At 34.5% G+C, this 24,512-nt stretch overlaps 2 protein-coding genes across 9 annotated transcripts; one reads left to right on the forward strand and one right to left on the reverse strand.

Annotated features, from left to right (window-relative positions):
• Window positions 1-758: 758 nt before the first annotated feature.
• LOC128231534 (leucine-rich repeat-containing protein 43-like) lies at window positions 759-17,541 on the reverse strand. Of its 7 annotated transcripts, XM_052944515.1 has the most exons (22): window positions 17,350-17,541; window positions 15,668-15,749; window positions 15,236-15,429; window positions 14,235-14,345; window positions 13,987-14,117; window positions 13,589-13,709; window positions 12,616-12,733; window positions 12,264-12,340; window positions 11,952-12,137; window positions 11,540-11,618; window positions 11,332-11,411; window positions 10,735-10,875; window positions 10,363-10,419; window positions 8,850-8,864; window positions 8,542-8,607; window positions 7,506-7,595; window positions 6,558-6,782; window positions 6,262-6,315; window positions 5,163-5,216; window positions 2,516-2,600; window positions 2,194-2,321; window positions 759-1,961 (listed from the first exon to the last, which is right to left on the reverse strand). In XM_052944515.1, exons 1-22 carry the CDS (start codon window positions 17,446-17,448, stop codon window positions 1,857-1,859), a joined length of 2,298 nt encoding a protein of 765 aa, XP_052800475.1. In that variant the 5' UTR covers window positions 17,449-17,541; the 3' UTR covers window positions 759-1,856. The 7 variants fall into 7 exon arrangements, with proteins under 7 accessions (XP_052800475.1, XP_052800476.1, XP_052800477.1 ...); XM_052944516.1 differs by lacking the exon at window positions 8,850-8,864; XM_052944517.1 differs by lacking the exon at window positions 5,163-5,216.
• On the forward strand, window positions 12,663-23,928 carry LOC128231535 (ADP-ribosylation factor-like protein 6-interacting protein 4). 2 transcript variants are annotated; one of them, XM_052944524.1, is made up of 5 exons: window positions 12,663-12,767; window positions 19,729-20,000; window positions 21,218-21,338; window positions 22,021-22,090; window positions 22,439-23,928. In XM_052944524.1, exons 2-5 carry the CDS (start codon window positions 19,907-19,909, stop codon window positions 22,496-22,498), a joined length of 345 nt encoding a protein of 114 aa, XP_052800484.1. In that variant the 5' UTR covers window positions 12,663-12,767; window positions 19,729-19,906; the 3' UTR covers window positions 22,499-23,928. The 2 variants fall into 2 exon arrangements, with proteins under 2 accessions (XP_052800484.1, XP_052800483.1); XM_052944523.1 differs by lacking the exon at window positions 12,663-12,767 and adding an exon at window positions 17,746-17,980.
• The last annotated feature ends 584 nt before the right edge of the window (window positions 23,929-24,512 follow it).

Below are 24,512 nucleotides of genomic sequence, written 5' to 3' on the forward strand. Positions count from 1 at the left end.
ATGTTGTCCTAGGATGCCCTTGACTTTGACCTTTTGACCAACTTTTTTTAACTTTTAAAACTACAGAAATTTTTACTATGAGTACAGTTTTGAAAGCATTTTTTTTTTGTCAGATGACTTTTACTTGGCACATATTAAAATAGTTCATGCAACTAATCTGCTTACAATACTTTCTGGGCTCAGATGTTGAACGTGCTACGTTGTCAGGTAACCCAAACACAAAACATAAACTATATGTCTGTTGCCTTTTACCCATTCATACATGCTCTGGATTGATATGACCACAAAAGCCATGCCAGTAGTGCATAGGCCCTTTTGGGCCTCTTGTTTCAATTTTGCACTCTGATTGGATTAGCGCAACACCATTTTACCAATAATACACTACGTTACAAATATCAGCTATCCTTTTATACAAACATGTTGTCGGTTACACTTCATTAAGAACAAATACTCAATTGCAGAAGATACTGCTTATAGTCAACATGAATATTTATTTCATATGTAAATGTAAGTGTTTATTTTGTGCCCTACTGCGCTCATATAGCATAAACTCAAGAAAAAATGTGATCAATCCTTCAACATCAGTTCACAAGTATATTTCTAAGGTTGCGTATAAGATCAACATTGGTTCTTAAGTTCATTTCTAAAGTTGAGTCTAAGATCAACATCGGTTCACAATTTCATTTCTAAGGTAGCGTATAAGATCAACATTGGTTCACAAATAAATGTTCAAAGGTTGCGAATAAAGAAGCTCACCACCAGTTTAAACAATCTGTTTTATGTCATTAAAATTTCATTGCAACAAAGTATAAAATGTTATGATTAAAAAAGTTACATAAAACATTTCATTTTGATAAAGTTTATATCACAGACAATTAAACATCACACAACTGGAGGCAACACCTGTGTAAATGTGTCCATAATCACATTGTTAAAACTAAAACAGAAACCTCCTGGCTTCTACGACTTGTAATTGTAATGATTTATACATATTACAAGGTAATACAATTATTGTGAGTTTTACTTACTCAAGAACCAAGATTATGGTGATAAACATTTGTTTTTCATTCAAAATCAAAATTGGTTGAAATGTGTTAAATCTGATCTGACATATCCATAAAAGGTTTGGGTCATTTCATTTTGAATAGTTGAGTTAAAAATCCAATTTTCCTCAAAATGGACAAACCCAACGTTTGAAAACTAAGTATGTATTTGTTTGGATATTCTGAAATAAGGCAATGCATTTGATCAAAAAGAAATAATTTTTAAAATTTTCTTCAATGTTTGACTTCACATGGAACAAATCTTTTAATAGTAACCATTTTTTCCTTAATTTTTTTTTCTTTGATTTATAAGCAAAATCTTACAGTGTCTGTTGCAGAATCCCCAAAAACACATTTACTCCAAATTTCATTGAAAAAAATTAGAAAAACCTTGGTTTTACAATATGTGAAACACAATAATTCTGCATATACTTTGCTTTTCAATAGTGTCAGCACTTTTCATCTTGTATGTCTTTTGCTGAAGCTGTTAAATAAGTTACTATCCAATCTAGTTTGGCAATGTTGTAAAAGTCCATTATGCTACCATTAAATTTATAATTTGTTATGACCCTACTTTCCAGAAACAAACAAGGACTTAGATTTTACAAACATCTAAAATAGTAACAGTATACAATACAAAAAAAGTTAATTTATAATCAAAATAAACACTCAACAGTTATTATATTGATAAATTAAACTTAGTATAGGAACAAAAATATGTTTTGTTTTAATTTAAAATATTTTTGTGTAAGGACTTTAGTCCATGCCAGTCACTACTCAGTCAGAAATGTGGGTTTTTGTACCCAAAGTTCCTCAGACTTCCTGTTGCTCTTCAGTTGGAGGTTTGTTCCTCTCCTCCTCATCCTTCAGCAGGTCCATGGCTGTCTTCCAGTGGTGCAGGTTTACTTCCACATGGATCTGAAAGTCAACTTTGGCTGTTGTACTAAATATGTAAACAGAACTACTGTAAAAATAATGACTTGTATATCAAATTTGAGTTGAAATGTATGGTCTTTATGCATTTCTGTAAGTGTGTCTTGCATTACCAGTACATTTATATTGGGAAAATTTTCCCAAAACAAAAAATTACATTGAATTAAATAATGTGAAGCCAGCAATATATTGGCTTTCAGTGTTATGTTTGTCTGACCTCGAGTGGCGGTGGTGGTCCAGCATCCTCCTCTTCTTCAGGGGCAGCGACTCCCCCTTTAACGCCCTTCCCACTCTTGTCCCCCTTGGTATCAGCTTTACCACCCTTGGCTGCACTGCCTTTACGCTCTACATAAGAACAATCAAAATTCAAAGTGAGTAAAATAGCATGTTATTTATTTTCAAATACTATACATAATTCAAACCTATGTGCATTGGATTTAAAACTTACAACATTTACTTTATTTGAGAGCAATAAAAATGTTTTGAATTATACCTTAGGAGCTTACCAATACTCTTGAAATTGTATTATAGCAGATTACCTTTACTCTTGTCTTTTGGGTCTTCTTTCTTTTTGCCAGCTGAAGTTGGTTTTTTGCCTTTATCTTTTGGGTCTGCTTTCTTGTCCTGTAAAAAGGTAAATGCTAATATTGATAATTAATAAAGGGATGTCATACAAGAACAGGAGATCTGCTTGCAATTGCAATCATTGGATGTCCATGCATAGATAAGGTTTAAATTGTGAAGTTATATGCGGATATCATGAAGTTTCCTAGCTATGGCCTGGAGTAAAGAAAATCAAAGAAGCAATACATGTTTTTAAATATCTGAAAACTTTATCGTAGTGTATACGACAGTTCACAAAATTCCACAAATAAACCAGATCTGAAGTTTAAGGGTTTTTTTGCTGCAAACACTCTTAAAAAAACAAAGTAACAGTGAGGTCACCTTGGAAAAATGTTTAACAACTTTCATTTGCCTAGCTTTCAAAACCCCAGAAAATGCAGGTAAAAAATCATGGCTTTTTAGCGTCATTAGCATGGATTATTATGATAACTTCTCATTTAATGCAAGCCATGTTTAACACTGTTAGCGATCCTAGCATGTGTGCTATGTTTCACACAGTTCATGAACCCAGACCCATACACCCACACTGGACCATGCAATGTGTGCCATGTTTCACACAGTTCATAATCCCAGACCTATATTCCCCACATCAGAACATGCAATGTGTGCCATGTTTCACACAGTTCATAATCCCAGACCTATATCTCCACATCAGAACATGCAATGTATGCCATGTTTCACACAGTTCATAATTCCAGACCCATATCCTCACACTTCAACATGCAATGTGTGCCATGTTTCACACAGTTCATGATCAAAGACCCATATCCTCAGACTTAAACATGCAATGTGTGCCACATTTCACACAATTCAAAATCCCAGACCCATATCCACACACCTGAACATGCAATGTGTGCCATGTTTCACACAGTTCATAATCCCAGACCCATATCCTCACACTTAAACATGCAATGTGTGCCATGTTTCACACAGTTCATGATCCAAGACCCATATACTCACGCCTGTTCATGCAATGTGTGCCATGTTTCACACAGTTCATAATCCCAGACCCATATCCTCACACCTGAACATGCAATGTGTGCCATGTTTCACACAGCTCATGATCCCAGACCCATATCCTCACACCTGAACATGAAATGTGTGCCATGTTTCACACAGTTCATAATCCCAGACTCATATCCTCACACCTGAACATGCAATGTGTGCCATGTTTCACACAGTTCATAATCCCAGACCCATATCCTCACACCTGAACATGCAATGTGTGCCATGTTTCACACAGTTCATAATCCCAGACCCATATCCTCACACCTGAACATGCTACCTTTTGTTCATTTCACACAATCCCAACACCAGTTGTGAACAATTACCTTTCTCTTCATCTACAAAAGGTTCAAACAATCTCCATAACTGTTATAACAAATCATAGGGAGTTTATTGCTACGTAAGTATGGTACAACTTAGAATGCAAAAAATATTATTCTAGTTATAGTGAGAATAAAAAGAATAATTATATATATTAAAAGCAAGTGTAAACAAGTATATTTTGGAAAAAAAATGTGTAGTAAAAAAAAAAAGTGAATTAAGGGGAAATGTAATGGTAAGAAATCAAGTATTAAAAAAAGTATAAAGACGGAAAGAAGTTAATGTCGTTAATAATTAATAGGTATGGAAACAAAACGTAAGGGGACTCGAGGCCTCCACTTATTTGAGTCGGTCAGTTACTTTCAGAAATGAAGTGTCCTTGCGATGAACAGGTGAACTTTTAAGATGACATCTTTGTTTGATTCATGGGTTCAGTGATTTTCGCCATATAGGAGGTTATTAAGGGATGGGAGGGTGGCATCAAAGGTTAGAAAAAAAGACGCAATTGCTCAAAGTGTCTACAGTACATAAGGAAATGGGCTACGGTTTCTGATTGGCCAGATGAGCAAACAGATGAGTCGATCAGAGCACACCGATGGAGGTCGTGTTTTAGTGAGCTACAGGAAAGGCGAAGCCAGGCATGAAGCATTTGATTTTTTCTCAGTCCAACATTGAAAAGGTTAGATTTGAAACGTGGAACAGGATTCGAAGCTGATTTGAAAGCTACAAGGGACGGTTATGAGATAACAGTTGGAGGAAGAAGATTCCATTCATGAATGGCAGAAGGAAAGAATGATGTTTGGTAGAGTTGAGATTTGCAAGCGAGAGGTGGGATGGAATTGTTATTTCTGAAAGTGTATCTATGATTGGGCTGGTCAGGAAGCCAGAGCGATAAATATGTTGTGATACAAATATGTTTCAATTTTATACAAAACAGAAACTTGATTAAAGGTTCAAAGTTTAAATCATTTCAGAGTTTAGATATATTACAGTATTTTGTGGCACCAGTTATGATTCTTGCGGCCTTGAGTTGTACCGCCTAAATGTGAGCATTGAGCTACTCTGACGAATTGACTCAGATCACATCACCGCACTCAAGCAAGGGGCGAATGTTTGTAAAAAAGATGGCTTTTGAAAGCAGACTTCAAATTGTGGCACAATTAAATGCCTATATTAGATAATCATGTGTTAGTGGTCATTGTAGTGTGGGTGTGGATGTAGGATGTGCATACTTACATCAAGGAGACCCGTGCGAGATGAGCGAGATGGTCGACGAGATGAACTAGCACCCTGTATGTGCAAACCAGAAAGCAAGCATATCACAGAGCAGACAAACAGAGCGTACAAGATGTTAGTGGCTAGATGAAAATTGTGGCATTAATTTCCGATCTCAGGCTAAACTACCATATCAATGGAACATAATGGTGTTATAATGATGATATCGCTTATAATCTATATGTAGTTACTAGTTAGTTACTAGTACGGTATATGGAAATTGTAAAACTATTAACACAATAAAGCATGCATGAAGCAACTTGGTAAAAGCCATGTTTCTATCACAGCAAACTACATGCCACTCACCCTAAATAAGATGCTGGTAATTTCATGTCACATGCTACGGGTACTCATTTATATGCCAAATTCTGCTTTCAGATAGAGATGAAATAATAACAGATCTATCCAAATTAGTGATTGACACAAAGGTCAAGATGTGATCGAATGATTTGTTTGTTATGTAAAACAATTCCACAACACTACATGATTGTACATGTATTACCATACATAAGAATAGCTGAACTTACATAATTTGCATTTTTTAGTGCGTAAACAAACTTTAATGGAAAAGTAAACTATGACAAAAAATAACTGATGTAAAAATTACCAGGAGAGGGATAACATAACTCACTCAGAAAACTAATCAACACAATATCAGGGAAAAATTGACAGAGCAACCAAGAACAACGGTTTTCTTACAGCTGATGACTGTGTAGAAGTTCTACTTTGACATTTTAAATTCCCTGTCATTGAGGACTTGCTAAAGCTTTTCAAACGGCCTAGCACTGAAAGCTAGAAATAAAAACTAATCATGAACTTGTGCATACAGTGGCTAAGGAAAAGTAGCACTGAATTCAATTTTTTTAGATGAAAACTAATGATAGGTACAAAATATTTGCAGGAGTGTGGTGCAGCATTCTAGAAAGAGAGTCACTCTTCTAAACCCTACTTGTGCAGAAACACAATACTAATTATATTGTTTACAACTGGTTGTTGTTCATTCGGTAATAAATGTAACACTCGATGTCTACATGCATTAACTCGTGACTACTTTACTCACATCTTTTCTAGAATTTCTGCTAGACCCTCTTCCGGATGTACGGGATTTGGAGTTCTACATTTTATTTAAACGGTAATGGCTTTAAAAGATATCAGCTTTTTCTATCATATGCCAAGTACCAGTAATACTTTTTAATACTAAATGTGAAAAAAACCCTCATCTTTTTAAGTTTAGAGCTTCTTCAGCTTAATAGGTTAATTAATATGTTAGACACCTCAGGAAAGTCCTGTTTTGACATACTTGTAGTATGAATATAAGGTGATGAGCCAAACTGTCAGCCATTTAGTGTGCCATACCTTTCTGCTGTTTTCAAAGTCAAGACTCTTGACGGTAGAAGCTATCTCTACGTGTCCCTGGGAAAACACACCCTGGTACGTAAACTCCCCCTCCAGGAACTCCGCTAGAGGCACATGCCAGGAGGCGAGGGTGGTGTACGTTGGGGGGTTACGCTTCAATTCCTGCTCAGGCTCACCCTTTTTCTTCTTCTTGTCCCCCTTGTCCTTGCCGTCCTTGCCGCCACTCTGCACACACACAAACATGCATTGTAACCTATAACTAAGCTGAACAATGAAATGCACATACAAAATTGGTTTTGAACATTTTATGAATTAACTGGTAGATATGATTTCTAATTCATCAATAATTCAAATACTTTACAGAACCAATACTAACATTAACTTTTATTCACATGATTGTACATTTATGTATAACTTATAGTTTAATTCTTATTTATTCCATAAAATTACATCATTAAAGACAACTAGTAGTTGGTGTTAGCTCTATCCGCACCATCAAAAGATTACACAGCAAGGACTGTTAATTCTTTTTTAAAAACAACCATATTGGGGAAATTAGCTGATTATTGTTAAAAACAACACAAACATTTAACCTGGCCGTTTTCTAAATAATGTTAACACAACTGAACAGCATTAACAATAACGGTATATAGAAACTAGCACTGCTACAAAATAAAACAGATCATAAAGGAAAAGACACAAACCTTAGCTATGATAAACCTTACCTGAAATCTATTATAGCCTAAAGAATTTTGAAAGTGTAAAGACAGATCAACAGTAGACAAGCTTTCAAGAGAAAGATGTATTGTCCATGCAGACACTATTTCCAGCTGAAAATTTTACAGACAAAGACACAGAAAAATTAAAGACATAATCCTAAGAACAATTGTCAAAGAAAGGTTTTTGGAAATGTCTACCAACTTGTGACTATGACATCTAACAGCTTACTTTTGTCTTCTCATCTTTTTCTTTTTTATCTTTCTTTGCAGGTTTGGCTCCAGCAACCGGAGTGGAGGCATCAAGGGGGAATCCCTCCACCTACAATGTCACCACAACCCACATGAAGGACATTATATATGGTCACAGGTTTCTTGCTAAGCCATCAGAGGCTCCCCCTGCATGATATGTTGATGCTGATTGCTACTCTGGTCACCTAGCAAGCTACCTTAAGATGACAATACTGCAGAACACTGGCCATGCATGTTTGCAATCTTGAGCATTATACTGAAAACCGTAAGAGGTCATAGCTAGGCTTGTTAGTCACTCTCTGAGTAAAATATAAAAAGAGAAGAAAAAAATGTATTCAATTTGCAACTGAAACTCTCAAAATAATAAAAACACAATCACTAACATAAGCATTTTATAATAGAAGCCTGGAATTATAAACTGTCTGGTTTCCCCCAACATTGTACTGTTTAAACAGACACATGTTCCTATAAAAACAATAGAATCTTGATCTGTTACATAAATTTCATTAGCCGAAATATGGTGTTTTAATTGTAGAGTCATGGGAAAAACCAGTTTTGTGAATTGCAGGTTCCATCTCTTGTTCAATGTTTGTCCCTGCTATAGTGGATCATCTGGCGCGCCAACAACCAATTACCTAATGTGCAGAAGTTGCAGAAATCTATAGTGCATTTGTTTTATATAATCATTTTTTAATCAAAGCCAAGAAAAAAATAATCAAACAGTATTTGCACCAAGTCATCAACCATTTACAATGCTGAGATGAACTGAAGGTAATGTTGTGTAGCCCAATCCATTTGTCTTGATGTTTACAAAACCTCACAATAAGATATGCTTAAGCGGAAGTTACAGTGCAAATATCCAGTGGTACCATTGCGAGTGTGCATCTTGTATACTCTGTTTTCCAATGAATGCATACAATATTGATTATTGTTATGTTCAAAACAAGATATTCCTGCAACAAGAGCATTTAATGTGTAGCCAATCTATGCACTGCACCCAGTGTTCCCAACCATACCGCCTGACTCTTCATTGACGATTTTGACTTCCTGGAAGCTCGGCTCATACGACTTGACTGCCTAGACTAAAACAAGCAATTGTTTATATTTACAATTTTTATGATTTTTTACTATGAGTGTTCTTTATATTTTGTTATGTGAATTATCAATTTATCTTATTTTGACTATTGCTCTCTGCAGAAAATTGTTAGACATCCATAGCAACTGATAGCAACTGTAGTTCTGTAATTCGGAATTATAACTTAATAAACTAAGAAGCTATCATCACACACAATAGATAGATATACTGTATCTAGCCACCCAGTACCTGCGCACTCCCACTCTAAAATAAAACAGGAAAACTGAAATAACTGAAACAGGAGTTGTTGGACATGTTTGTGCTGAAGTTTGATTGTTCTATAAAAAAATTCAATTATATAGAAACTATTATACATATTAATGTATTTTTTTTCAACCATTTTTCTTGATTTGTTCATGTTTTTTTCATAATTTTATTTCCAACTTCCATTGCACAATAAATTTTGAGTAAATTGTACTAATACTTGTAAATTTTTTTGCAGAATTTCACCAAAAATAAAGTATCAATTTATATGATTGTAAAAATGATATGTGATACGGTGACATTAACTAGGGTTTTGTTTTATCTTAATTCATAATTGCAAAATAATGACATATTTTGGATTAATTATCAATTCCTTCCAAAATAAGCTTTGAATGTTCTTTAAATGAAAAGAAAAACAATAAAGCCCTGGGTCCTGGTTCGCTCACCTGATATATGGTTCTCAGGGCATGGCATTCTATTGCATTCATAGATACTTTTATGATTTGCACAAGTGTCCTACTTTTTCACCAGACAAAACCTATATCCAATCTTGACCTAGATTTGATAAACATTATCATATCTGATGCTACCATGAAAATTAAACCTTATATTGAGTAAACAAAATTGATCTAAGCATTGAAGATCTAGTTTACTACCCACATGACCATTATTCTAACTGGACCTAGATTTCCTAAAGCCAATCATTCTGAGCAAGCTTATATCTCCTCTTTTGTGTAAACCAAGATTTGATCCAATGACCAAGTGTTTAATTGTAGAGGACCAGTATTTGAACTTGATTGAAATGTCATGAAGACAAACATTTTTATCACTTTTCAAATAGATAAGATGAAAATTGCAGCCTCTATTGCATAAACAATGTCTTTTTAACCCAAAATGCCCAAAGTTATACTTGTCGAAGTTATACTTGTCGGAGATTTCATCAGTAAACTCATTCTGACCAACTTTTAGACACATTGGTCTGAAATTGTGGCATTTAGATAGTAAACAAACCAGTAGTGGATGGACGACAGACAAATGGTGATCACAAAAGCTAATAACCTTTGACCACTTCATGGTTAGGTGAGCTAAAAATCCACAAATTTCTACTGAGTGTAAAAGAAGCACGGATAAAAGTCGAAGGGTTGGTATTCAACTGGATTTCTAAAGAGGTTTTCTACAGTTCATAGAAAGATAACCTTAGACCAGAAGAAATGTATTGTATTTCATGTTAATAGGTTTAATTAGTTAAATTAATATTAACAACTGTTATAACTGTGTTATAAACAAAGACTAGGAACAGACAGCAAGGTATTTATTAAATTAAATTTGAATATCATTTAATATACCGGTAGTAAAAATTATAAAGTTTTATAGAACTAAGACTATTTTTGTAAATAGACATAGACTGCTGATTCCCAGAATCTGTGTGTTATGAAATGAGAACATCCTGTTACAGATAAAGATCTGGTAGTGAGAACAACAATGCACAGCGGCAAACCTTGGGCACTTGGGCCACCTCTGCTGTCTCCTCCGGGATTATAGGATAGGCTAATGTCTGAAAACATCACAGTCACTAATGCGTTAGAAATACATATGTGGTTGCATAAATAATGAAGAAAATGATTATTATACATAGTAAACAATACATTTCTTTAATTCCAGGTAAAAATAAAGTTTAATAGATTAACTATCTGCAAAATATTTTTTTTATAATTTAATTAATCTATTATCTGAAAAATCTTTTTGTGCACAATATGATTCAAATATTCAACAGTTTATCAAAAGTAATAAATTTACCTTACTTCTTTGCTACTACATGTAAAGCAAAAAGGCAACATAATGTTCAATGCAAGACTGTAAGGTGTCATACCAGTTCCTCAAGCACAGAGACCTGCATGCCCTGTTTTAGAAAGTCTCGCAGGGCGATGAGGTCATCCCTGACAACTGCTGACATCCAGTTACACTCTACCTCCTCAGACCACGGCAGCTTCACAGAATCAACCGCCGACAGCTGCAACAAACCATCAGTTTTACAAACATTGTTATAATATTGTACAGAAAACATAACTTTAAGTCAAACAACAGTGTAAGCTGGCAAGATATATCAGGTGTCAGACAAACAGTATAAGCTAATAGCAAATGACGTTACGGTTACCAAAAATTTACAGCCAAACCGTTGATTGGCAATTATTCTGTATTAAACTTCAGTATTTGTATGCAAGTATTAAATAAGAGCGCCATTGAGTGAAAACTAATGCTCATCTGTTGTGGGTTTTTTTTCAGTTGAACAAGGGGCACCGCTCAACAATAATTAATTTTAGAGTTATGGATATTGCTTTTAATGTGCTTATTTTCACAGGCAACATGTATATACCATGTTACAGTTCAATATCTTGAAGGATTTTTGAATAATGGCTAAGATTAGGTATTTGCACTCATACATTAACAACAGTGTTTTGATGCTGACCTTAATTGTGCTGGCCTGCTCCTCCTCATCGCCCTCAGCCTTCTGTTTCTCCTGCAGCTCCGGGGTCGGCTCTCTCACAGCTGAAATACACAACAGCCATCACAATCATTCTCTCCTCTGGGGAAACATTGCAGTTTAGTTTTCACTGCACCAAGATTTTGGTTGTGTGTTATGTTTAGGAGAATAATTAGAAAGAAGGTGGTTATACCAGCATGATCAATGGTGTGGAGGATGTCAGGGGCCTCAGTAAAGTACACGTTCTTCTCCACTGGCTCCACGGCATCCATCTGCAATACATTTCATAGGCTATTTCACATATATTGAAATCACCATTACTGATAAATGAGCTTTTAATGAAATATTTTGATTGATGATTGTTGTACAATAAATGAGATTAATTAAATGTTATTAACCCTTATTAAAAAATAATTCATTTACAGATAAAACAATCTCACTGTTTTAGTGTAATCTCCCAATAAACCTTCTTGTCTCAACTACTGTAAGCAAAGTGCCTGCTTTTAAAACAATAAGATCTAGAGACACTCAGAGAGAAACTCACAGAAGTACTGTACAATACACCTTAACAGCATGCTATTTAGAAAATAGAAAAGTGAGTGGACCTGTTCTCGCTCTGATGTAGGTACTGTCCTGTCTGACTGTAGGGCGGACAGCTCTGCAATGTCAGCCAGTTCATCTTCGCCGGCAGTCTGATCGGGCTCTGGTCTCACAGAAGTGTCAGCCAAGAACATGAACTGCACAAAGTACTTCCTCTCTACAACCGGGAACTCAGGCTGATCCTCCGGGCTCTATAAAACACAGTTGACAAAGTCTACACTTGTACCGCAAGATACATATAAAAGGTAATGCACAAATTATACCAAAACATCTCAAGACTACACATAAACTAAATACAACAATTCACTCGATGTTACCTTAATCTCATCTGGCATAGGTATCCCCTTGATGTACGAAACTGAGAACAGAAGCTTGGCCTCATCCAGGATGTGCTCTATAAGAGAACAGCTGTCGTGTTAAGTGTTGTAAAAACAGTAAACATTTCTTTGCAGCAAACCGTTTTTTTATTAGTATTATTATGGTATTCATTGAAGCAGTAATGAAGAAATGTGTAATGCCACATGTGTCATTCTTTTACATTATAATTTATATGGATCTTATCTCTTGTTATGTAACAAAACCCTGTGTATTACATCATTTTTGTATGCAAACAATGTAAAAGGGTAATGTAAACTGTTTTCTATCCGCACATATGGAAGAGGAACCAACCTCTTCTCCTGGCTAGACCCTTGAAGTAATGCCTCTCGTCTGCCGATATCATGATGTCATCTAGGACATTTAGCTTCCGTAAGCTGTCTACTGTGTAGCCACGGTAACCAGGGATTAGCTGTCAAAAAGGAATACCATCTTGCATTAAGCCAGTGAGTATGTTTACTATTCTTAAATCTTATTATTTTATATGGACAGTTCAATGTTATCAAAAGGAATCAAAATGCATTTGATAATTATGACTTATTCTTTATGTGTAGTCAATTCCATAACATCTGATTATTTGTATGTATTGTTATCCATTATAATCAATAATGATTACTTGATTGAAATTACAATAAGATTATTTGTATAGTTGATGTGGTCATTTTCATGTTTATTTATCTTTTCACACTAACAATTCAAATATTGTTAGTGACATACAGGGCCTTTTTACCCTTCTTTGGTCTAGCCAGTTGCTGGCTACTTCATCAAGTCACGGACACTGTTTTTCCCCCAAAATAGCCTCTAAAATTCCCGATTCTCAGACAAAATCCGCAATAAAAAGCAATATATTTTAACAAACCTAAAACAAAATCGAATTACTTCAATTTTCCTAAACAAAGCAAAAATAGAGATCGGCAAAGATTGTAAATTCCTGATTGAATGACCTTATGTGCAAACGGATGGTCGTTTATCTCCGTAGGACATTCATCAATACTCACAGAGAGGGCTATTTGTTTTTCAATATTCTGCAATACCTTGCAGCCTCCCTCTCTAGATTCATTAAATGATGCTTCTAAATCATTTACTTACTGCTTATTGATAATTTACCCCATTTGTTTCCAAAATGTTTGACATTTTCCCCAAAAATGAACATAAAAATGCTTTTTCCCCACAAAAAAGGGCTAGGACATCTTCCCCAAAACTGGTGAAATGGCCCTGACATATATGTTAAAGTCAATTATAATGAGCCATAAATACATTTACATACAGCTAGGGGGTTTCCCTGGAGGATGAGGTTGCGCAGTTTTGGCAGCGAGCCCAGTTTCTGCACAATGTCCAGCAGGTCACTCAGGTTGTTGTTACTCAAATCCAGTGACAGTAGCTCCGGCCTAAACATACATGTCATATTATGGTTACTGATGCAAGCACGAGTTCTTATATTACGCAAAAGTTTCGTTAAAGGCATCTAAAAACAAAAGTTTTATATCTTTTAACAGTTTTAATGATAACTAAGCAAACTATATTCATCTTATCATCAATTCTTACACTAAGTTTAGAGTTCTAATCTGCAGGTCAAATATATAAATATATCCATAATGAATCTTCTAAACATGTATCAACATTTAAATAAAGACATTAAATCTCTATTGAAATTTACCATCATACCAGTAAAGTCCTGTGAGATAGTCTCCAATGACAGAGATGCGGTTGTAGCCAAGGCCAAGGTGTATGAGGCGTGGGGGCTTTTCACACAGGGATGACAAGTCACTCACCTCATTGGCACACACTTCCAGCACCTGTAAAATAACATGTTTTCTTGACTTTTCTCAAAAAAGTGTGAATTATGATGATTTGATAATCTCAAACACATTGCATAATATATATTAAATGAGTTCAGTGAAGGCATGTCTGACCTTGAGGTTAGCTGGTAGGTTGTTGGCGTTGATGGAGGAGATGAGGTTACAGCTCACAGTCAGCTCCTCCAGGTTGTGGAAGCGCAGTAGGTTTGCATCTATCTCTGTCACCTGACAGGTTACAACAAATATATGTACAATGTACATGCAGAAACCAACATGAATAACTATAAATATTAACATTAAAAATAAAATACCAGTAGAAAATATTTCCTTCCATCAAGGAATGCCTTGCATTACAATCACAATTTCAACAAACCTTACGCTAAATGGCGAGCCTATTGAAAGAGCCTTTGTCACAGACATAAGACATAAAGCTCTTCTATACAATTTCAACACAAAATAACCAATATGTGTACCTGTGAAACTATGCCTCAGCATGGTGAACCCCTTGGCAAGTTTTTGAAAATCATAAAATGCATGCTAAAGATACAGCCCGGATAAGGCTTAGTCCAAACAAGTTCTACCAAAAGTACTCATTTTAACATTTATCCTCTAAATGTGACCTTTGTCTTTAAGGTCTAGACCTTAGTTTTGTGTGTGACACATCCCATTTTCATGGTAAACCTTCATGGCAAGTTCTTTGAAAATCCTGTATTGCATGGTCAAGATACAGCCCAGACAAGGCTCATTCCAACATTTGACCTCTAATTGTGATAAGGTACAGACTTAAGTCTTGTGCGCGACACACTACCTGATCATGGTAAACCTTCATGGCAAGTTTTTTTGAAAATCCTATAATGCATGGTCAAGTCATACAGCCAGCTGTATTACTAGTGAAATTTTAAAAAAACCTTGGTTCTAACATATTCTGAGAGTATGGACTTCAAGCTATTAATACTGACCAATTCTGCAAAAATATGTAAGTTCATGTAAGACATTAGAACCTAGCTACATTTGTGCATAAACATTTGTTTATACCCCATTATAATACAACACTACATGATTCTTTTTGATATGAGGAAAAAAAATGGTTATATTTTTATATTTTGAAAACTTACATTCTTATTCACGATTCTCAAAGTTTTAAAGTAGTTAAAGACAAAGCTGTCATCTATGAGCCATGGGGATTTAACTGCCAACTCTCTTAACTTCTTGGCTTCCTGGGACCAGCTATAATCCAAGCTCCATGGTGACCGTGCTGACCCAACATACTCCTGGAGGGTCTCTGTTTTTTCATGCTGTGCACCAAAGTCTAAATTAGAATCAAAAACAAATTATATTTCGATCCAATAATTAAAATGAGTAATATGTATTAACTACCTGTGCAGGTGTACAAATATCAAGGTAAATGTTCATACATTATTGAGTAATAGTATTTACAAATGCAGACGTTCATCAATTCATGTGCAGATGCAAAAATGAGTGGTGATGTTATGTTATATCATTCTGACATGAACTTTTTAGTTACGGTGAAAAAGAGTTATGCCAACCTTTTAATGTGACAGAAAATTGGCTTTCAATTTTGCTGACAGACTTCTTCTTTGGCTTTGCTGCTTTCGTAGTTGACTCCCTCTATTGACCAGAAACAAATCAAAATGGTAATGATCATATTAATGAAATAAATACTAACACATGTTCATATATACAATGATCCTCTAATTTATTACCAAAGTTAATTTGATTCAAAAAGTTAATTTGATTCAAAATACGACAACAAAACTGTCTGCCACTCACAATCCCCAACAAGGGTTTTATGGTACAGTACTTTCTCATGGCCTCTCAAAACGGACAGAAGTAATGGTTTTTAACCAGTAAACAGACTCAAGCATGACTCTACAAGATATCAGCTTTCGTCACAATCAAGAAAAATGTAATTTGTAATTATAAACTAAACTATATTGTATTTTATATTTTTCTTCCAAAAACAGTCACAAGCTATTGAAGCAACTTCATCAAGGTTCGACTATATAAGGCCAAATTGAAACATGTATTTTCATTCATCATATTTCCCGCACTGGTTTATCCTAAAATATTTTTTTTTAAACACTACTCTTTTTTTGCACAGTCTGGGAAAGTGCGTAACTTTTTGTACAGTTTGCAACTATATTATCTTGCTAAAATGATGTGTACATGACAAAAACAACAAACTGTTATGATTTGGTTGACGATTGGTAAAAGATAATTTAAAAAAAAAATGAGAACAGATAAATGTTGCTCAAACAATTGTCTGATCAGAAGTAATGGGCAATCGGGCAGATTTTCGTTATTGCTTAATCAGACATATTAAGACTGACTAATAAATCAGATTAAATTCATTAATCGATAATGATCAGAAAATTTAAAAGAAATACATTTTGTGTCATTTAGCATCTAGTTAGTAGTTACTGGTAAATGAATTCACACTTATTGCATAACGTAATATATAAAATAAAGAAGTGAAACATTTGACATGCTTGCTGAAATGATTTTACTTAAATTTGATAAGTACCTGCACCTGTACTTGGCGCTATAAATTGTTATGTTATTTGTGCAGAAAGAGAAAATAACATAAATTGCAAGATATACAACGTGGAATCAGCCTTTGAGTTAACGTAACCAATTATTTGATTAATCGATACTAGTAAAAAATTGTCACAAATCGTTGACACTTAGACGTCAGCGGTCAGCCCGCAATCACTTAAATTGGCCCACCATTACTGGTCTGAGCAATTTTTTCCTTATGTTTAAATATGGAGATGTTAAAGACTCTGTCATGATCCAAAATTGGTCTCAGAAAGAGTTAACCTGGTAAATATTTATGCGTATATAAATTTATAAAAATACATGTTTGTAATAAATTGATACAAAGAAATTCCAATATTTCAATTCTAAATAAATACTTTACTGTTGTGGTTAAAAACCTGCCTTTGAATGGTAATTGGTGAATCCATGTCTAATTTTATCCAATTTTCGTTATCACAAAGAATTTCATGTTAACTCAAAGACAAGACCTGTATTTCTGAAGGTTCAAACAATTAACTTTGTCATAACAAGTTAACTGTTATCAATGAAATAAAAAATATATGCTTATATTTTTATTTTAACCACACATATTGGCTTGGCCATATTAGGTCACGCTTAAAGCGTTATGCTTTCACCTCTGTCAAAAATAAAATAAAATAAAAAAACTCACCCATTTTCCGGGACCACAAGGAAATTCTTTCAAACAAAGAGTTTTTAACTGTGTTTGAAAGGCATTAAAAGCAAGTGTTGTTTGGGTATCAGCAGCCATATTGAAATACTTCCTTAATTTTCATTATTGAGAAAGAGACATCAGAAGCTTTTAGTTTTTCTAGTGTTGCCAACCTATGCCGCCATTTTGACGCTTTTGCATCCAAGCAATTTCGAACGAAAAACGTTAAAAGAAAAAGGTAAAAAAAATAGTAGGCCTAATTTACCAATCATTAATAGGCCAGTTGTAAATATGTTTTCTATTTAAAAAAAATAAAGTTATGCTTCACATATTTATAAAAGTGAAGTTTTGATAAAAATAATTATTCGTTTAATAATTTGGTTTAAACGTAAACAAACAAAATGGCGGCGCCCAAGTGAAGCAATATTTTATTTTGCTTTCGCTTCGTTATTTTTTTCACTTGCTTAGCAATGAAAAAACGCAAGCGAAGTACGTCCCGGTCTCCACTTGGACTAACTTCCAGATCGAAAGAAAGGCATCGGTCTCATTCCAGAAAATCGAAAAAATCAACTTATTTCAGCCATGAGAGTACCAAGAAAAAGAGAAAGCATAGAAAGGATCAAAAAAGAAGGTTTTACAGACTGAATCTTAAATAAGATGAACTGGCCCTCTAAAATTTTGAAGCTTTAATTTCTGTGAAATTGGCATGAATTAGCAACACATCTAGTCCAAATTAATTGTACGTTGCCAGATATTTTTTACGATTTTTGATATGGCAAATCCTTCACGTACAAAATGTCATGTACCAAAAGTGGGTAGTTGTTCGGACCGGGATTCCGGGTTAAAGCATATTGCGTTTAAAAAAATATCATAAAAACAAGAAATAATACTAGATAATGTTATTTTATATTAGTTCCGTACACAAAAAAATAAATATCCAACGAATAATTATGAGTTTGATGGGGTTTTCTTTACTTCATTCTGTCAAAACATAACGCAAGGCTGATGTTCACAGTTTAACAACAATCCGAGTACTTCAGTCATGGCCGAGTTGTTACGATTGTATTTACGAGTTCTATCACGAAGCTTGTCGGAGGTGGCCAAGCTATTACGATTGGGTCCAGTCGTTCCGCTTGGCATAATTGTTGTCTGTGTCAGTCAAGTTTCGTTTTATTGGAAAGGTAGATCATGTGTTTAATGCTTGTTTTGTGCAAAATAGCTTTGTACTTACATGGTAAAATATGAATATAAACCTTTATTATCCATTTCAAACATAAAACACTTCACTCAATACAATTTCAATATTTTTCAAACCCACCCAGTTTTTGCACAAACCTGTTGATACGTTAGGGATTGAAAGAATCCCGTATAACACGTCTATTATTTTAGACTATACATCTAATATAATAGACGTGTTATTTGTTTATTAATAGTATTTATTATCAAGTTTCAATTTTATTAAATAAATCTCATGTCACACTTCAGTTGACAAGAAGAGTTTTGATATAATATATATTACACAATATTGAGAACAAGACTACTCTGTATTTACTATTTATACTGCGTTTCGTATATATCATAAAATTCCTTACATACTAACAGATGATGAAATTCTCATTTGCTATTATTATTATACTCAACATAAGTCCAGCTTCCAATTTCAACTGGCAATTTATTATTTCTTGTTCTAAATTAAATCACATTTTTAAAATTTGTATGCTGTATGTATAATTTTCAAATTCAACTTTTTTTTTCTTTATACAACCTGTAGACTTTACTCTAATAGATAGACTAATTAATCTGTATTCGTATACTATCTCTTTAGCACATAGACAAGTGGCCAGATTACACCTCCCAGTCAATAGCCATCTTACTGATAAGCAGTCCTTATCTGTATAGGTACTTTTCAGGATATTTGAAAATGAGCAAATGAATACAGCAGTATGACTTTAAAATCAATATTACTCCAAATAATTGTTTCCAAATCTTTTTTATGTGAATACATTTTTTATAGGTAATTAATTTATCTAATAAATGGTGTCAATGGTGAAATATAAAATTCTTTTATTTCATCTGTGAATGCATTTCCAAGATGGTATTGTAACATTTCTTTGAAATGTCATAATTGCATTAAATCAAAGGGTAATAATATGCTGGGATCGATCTAAATTGTATTACCCCTATTATAAAAAAGACACATCTGGATTAAAAAGCCGACAATTGATGTTCTTGTGTATAACACAGAAATGTGGCAGGAATATATTCAAAGTCACATTGGTAGTTGCACAATATTCTGAATAAAACTGTCAAAAATCACTTTATAACACATGATAATACACTAAAACATAACACATTTATAACACTGCAAGTTTTTTTCAGGAGATCATCTTCAACCTCTTCCTCATCTTCAAGCAGCTCATCATCTTCATCCTCCTCCTCATCATCATCATCGTCATCATCATCATCATCATCATCATCATCTTCAGAAGAAAGAAAAAGAAAATCTAAAAGAAAGAAAAAACAAAAACTGAAAGAAAGGCGGAAAAAGAAAATAAAGATGAATGAGAAGAGAAACAAGAAGATCCAGATTTCTGAGTCAGACATCGGACCAGTGCTTCCAACAACCTCAACACAAACACCAAAGGCAGACGGTAATAGGTATCATTTGTAGTTGGTTATTAAGTGTATTGTATTCATTGAGATTAATTTTGAGATCTCTTGTGTTATGGTTATGACCTTTTAATACACCGGTTCATATAACGGCACATATTATAGTAAAACCTGCAGCATACGGGCGGGTAGGCGGTGTCTAGTTTTTGGCTGGTCAATAACATCATAAGCCTAATCAATCATCACCTAATTTGGTCAGAATGTGTGTGGGCCTAATTTGGTCAGAATGTGTATGGGCATAATTTAGTCAGAACGTGTATGGGCATAATTTAGTCAGAATGTGTATGGGCATAAGATATTGGACTACATAACCAGCCATATAGCTTTAGTCATATGAGTGTTGTCACCCTTAAATTATAGCAATTACCTAAAACTAGTCTTGCCCGATTTATAACTTCAGAAGCCTTTGTTCAATCATCACCAAATCAGACAAATTTGATAGCCAGCAACATTGAGCCATTTGATAATTATTGCCCCCTTACTATAAAAATTACCTAAAATCAGTCTTGTGCGATCTATGATTTTAGAAACCTTTGTCCAGTCATCTACAAATTTGGTCAGAATGTGTATCTAAATATATTTTGGCAAATTTCAATAACCACCTGTATCATTTGAGTCATTCAAGAGTTATTCCCTTTAATTATACAAATTACATAAACTTTGTCTGGTACAATCAATAACTTCAGAAGCCTCTGTCCAGTCATCAACAAATTAGGTCAGGTCAGGTTTGATAATCAGTCATATAGCCTCAGTCTCTCCAGAGTTATGACCTTTGAATTGGCAAAACTGTGTTCATAGTGCTTGCTCTCTAATTTTGGGAGAACGTGCAACCACTTGGTGTTCTTAAATTCGGACGGACCTATTTTGTGACAGTTGGCACTCTTAATCACTTTCTTATATCCCTCTTTCCCATTTTTATTTCTTTTAAAACCCTCTTGTGTTTTAATCTTACTGTAGTTGATGCCTGAATGGGCTATACTTGACCATGCCTTTATGCAACATTCCAGGTTGTTGATGGTTCAGACTATCAAGTTGTATCAATCTAAGAACAAAATCTGCAAGAAATGTTTCACTATGCAAAATGAGGCAAAATAATGCAGGCAACCCTGCCGCACAGTAGAATGCATGTTTGTACTAATGAACAGTAGTTACGGAATAAAATTATAATTATCTGATGTAAGCCAATGATTTTTTCCAGACTTACCAGGGGAGGGAAACAAGGCTAGGGCGAAGGCGATGAGGCCAATGACCAAGGAGGAGTGGGAGAAAAAGCAGAGCACTATCCGGCACATGTACGACCCGGAGACAGGTAGAAACAGGTATGCTGAAGAATATTTTAACGCTATGTGCCTTTTGGTCAGCCAGCTTAAGATGTAGTAAATGGCTTCAAAATATTTTTTAGATACAAGATACAAGAATAAGTCAGGTATATGATAACGAGAAACATAAGCTCAGTGAGCTATTTATCGACATAAATAACAAACATACAGCTTCTAGTTGACATACTAGTGTAAAATGGTTAGTTCTTTCAAGAGTATAAATTAAGGATGATTGTATAAATTTAAACAGCAAAATTGTAAGTAGTATTATGTATATGGGAATTACAGCATGGTAAAGTGATGTGTATTTTGTAAAAATGTTATGATTAATTCAGCTTGTTAGAATAAATCTTTGGAAAGTATTGCTTTAAAAGAGGAGATACTTAATTATACCTCTGTCAAACAAAGTTTGCAGGGGTATATTGGAGTGGCCCTGTGGTTGGTCAATGGGACCATTACCATATTTTAGCTATTAAAGAGTTATTGCCCTTTGTCACTTTTTCTTGTCTAGAGCATAACTTGAAAACTTAGTAGTTGTATGTGTTTGTTAGATGTTAATGATATATAAACTTGAAACAATCATAAATACAAATGTAGATCTTAGCCCTTGAAAAAAAACCTGTCCACGTGTGTTAATTTTCAGGTACACGTTTCTAAGTACAATCTAACATATTTATTTCAGGCTTGTGCGTGGTGATGGAGAAATCCTGGAGGAGATTGTTAGCAAGGACAGACACAGGGACATCAACAAGGTGACAGCTTTGTTTGTTATTATCCTACTATATAACAGGTATCATATATCTGGTAGCCATGCACACATGTCTATCTGTTTAGCTTTTAACACCACATGAAGAAACTACCATTCTGTACTTCTGTTGCTTTACATTTCCTGTGCATGTACCAGATTGTTAGTTCTGTATTGGACATCAAAATCATCTAGTTAAGATAGGCTTTCTTTATTGTCATTAGTATTAATTAGATAAATGGTTGAAAGAATAGTCCTTGTAGGTACATTGATATACAGCCATGACATATCTTGTTCTCATGTTCTGTGTTTATAAATGTGTTATCAATGCTTCAATGTCATGTATTGGTTTCAGCAAGCTACCCACGGTGATGGAACTTTCTATGCAATGAAAATGGGAATCCTGGACAAGTGAACCAATGACCAAAACAGAAACAGTGCATTCATTGTCTTTTAAATCTTGTTTGTGATGAGTGCTCTGTTTACAAGATTCAGATATTTATTGCAGTAACAGTTGTCTTACCTATAAATGTGAGCATTCACAAATATTTGCGTTCATTGACAATCTTATGCACATGTACCTAAATTATTATATGATTTCTTATGATGAAAATGCTTTTATCACATGCCACTTATGCTAGGCTCAATTAAGAAAAAATGCAAAGTAATTTTTTGACTGTTCCTATTTCACATACCGGTATGTTAGGCAGTCTTCCTCGAGTTTTGTAATCACAAGATATTGTATATATATATATTATAGTGATAGTTTATGCATAACAATTAGATATTTAAGGATTATTTTAATACGCCTGTTAGAATGGACATTTTATAGTTTTACCTGCGGCTTACGGGTGGGTGGGTGGATAAGGCAGGCGTTAGGGCAGGGTCCAGTATGTTGTCCGATCAGTTTCTTAAAAAGCCTTTGTCCAATTATCACCAAATTCTGGCAGAATGTGTATGGGTATAATATCTCGAACTTGTTTGAAAACCAACCATATCGCTTAAGACACTCAAGAGTTATTGCCCTTTAATTATAGAAATTACCTAAACCAGTCTTGTCCGATTAATAATTTTAGAAGCATATGTCCAATCGTCATCAAATTTCGTCAGAATATTTATTGGCATAACATAATCACCACATTTTGTCAGAATGTGTAGAGGCTTAAAAGTCTTTGTCAGGTTTTGCCATGCAGCCTACGTCACTCCAGAGTTATGACCATTGAAATTGCAAAAACTATTAAAAGTCTCTGATCTCTAATTTGGTTTAACGTTAAAACATGTATTATCAAACTTGGTGTCCTTAAAAGAGGACTGGAGTATTTTGTGATAGTTGGCGCTCTTGTTTTAATAAAATATACAAACGATTTTGAAATTCATATTTACAAGTAACTTGAAGAATAAATATATGTTATTCGACTCTGAAGCAGCCTTACACATTAACTACCCATATCTATACTTTTATTGTCAGAGATAAAATATTTTTACATATATTAAAACATTTTTGTTTGAAAGTTTACTTGTTTTACAAAGCAAAGATTTACATCAATGTTTTACTCAGATGAAGTGTGCTAGTTTGAACTAAAAGTTTCATAACTGAATGAACTTTGTCTTTATTAATTTTCTCTAACCTTTTTAACATTGATATTTATTGTTTGGTCCAATTTTGCTGATGTTAATCACTTGAAGCTGTCAGGAAGTGATCAGAATTGACACTTGTGGTGGCAGACACTTTTATGCAAATGCATTATTAATTCATTGACATATATTTTACTTTTAATGCCTCATTCTTCAGTTAATTATTACCTTGTACTGTTAAAGTTTTGCAAAATATATGTGTTCAGAAAGCCTCTCATCTGAATGAATATATGACTACATAACCACTATGGAGTTCAATCTATGGATGTGCGGTCGTCAAGCATATACTCCCCGACATGGCCAAGTTTAACACAGAGCATCGTTTTTGAACGGTAGTGATGTAACCTCACACATGTTCAGGACTAATGTCACACTGCAGGCTTTAAGGTTATAAAGTCATTGATGTGCTCCTGGATGGGCGATAAGATAGCTGTCTTTGTCCGTGTGTTCGTCCGTCCGTACCCACTTCGTGTCCGCTAATTCAAACATTGTTTGGTACAAGTGTTCACCAACTCGAGAAGACGTTCAAACTGCACGTTCCAGCAATGTAACTTCAATGTCATGTTCACGCTTAGGGCCAGAATGTTCCTGAAGGTGACTCTGTATCAAAGATGTTCATCCGATCTCTATTCGACAAAAGCGTGGCCGTTTTGGTCGGTTCTGGGTTACTGTATGAAAACTTAAAAATCGTCCCGGACGGTAAAATATTTTTTCACAGAAATGTTTCTAAGGTGACTCTACAAAAGTCAAGACAGGGATCCGTTTCCCTGATATGCATTATGGCTTTGTTTTGA

This window comes from Mya arenaria, chromosome 4 (assembly GCF_026914265.1).
Source record: "Mya arenaria isolate MELC-2E11 chromosome 4, ASM2691426v1".
Classification (NCBI taxonomy): Eukaryota; Metazoa; Mollusca; class Bivalvia; order Myida; family Myidae; genus Mya; species Mya arenaria.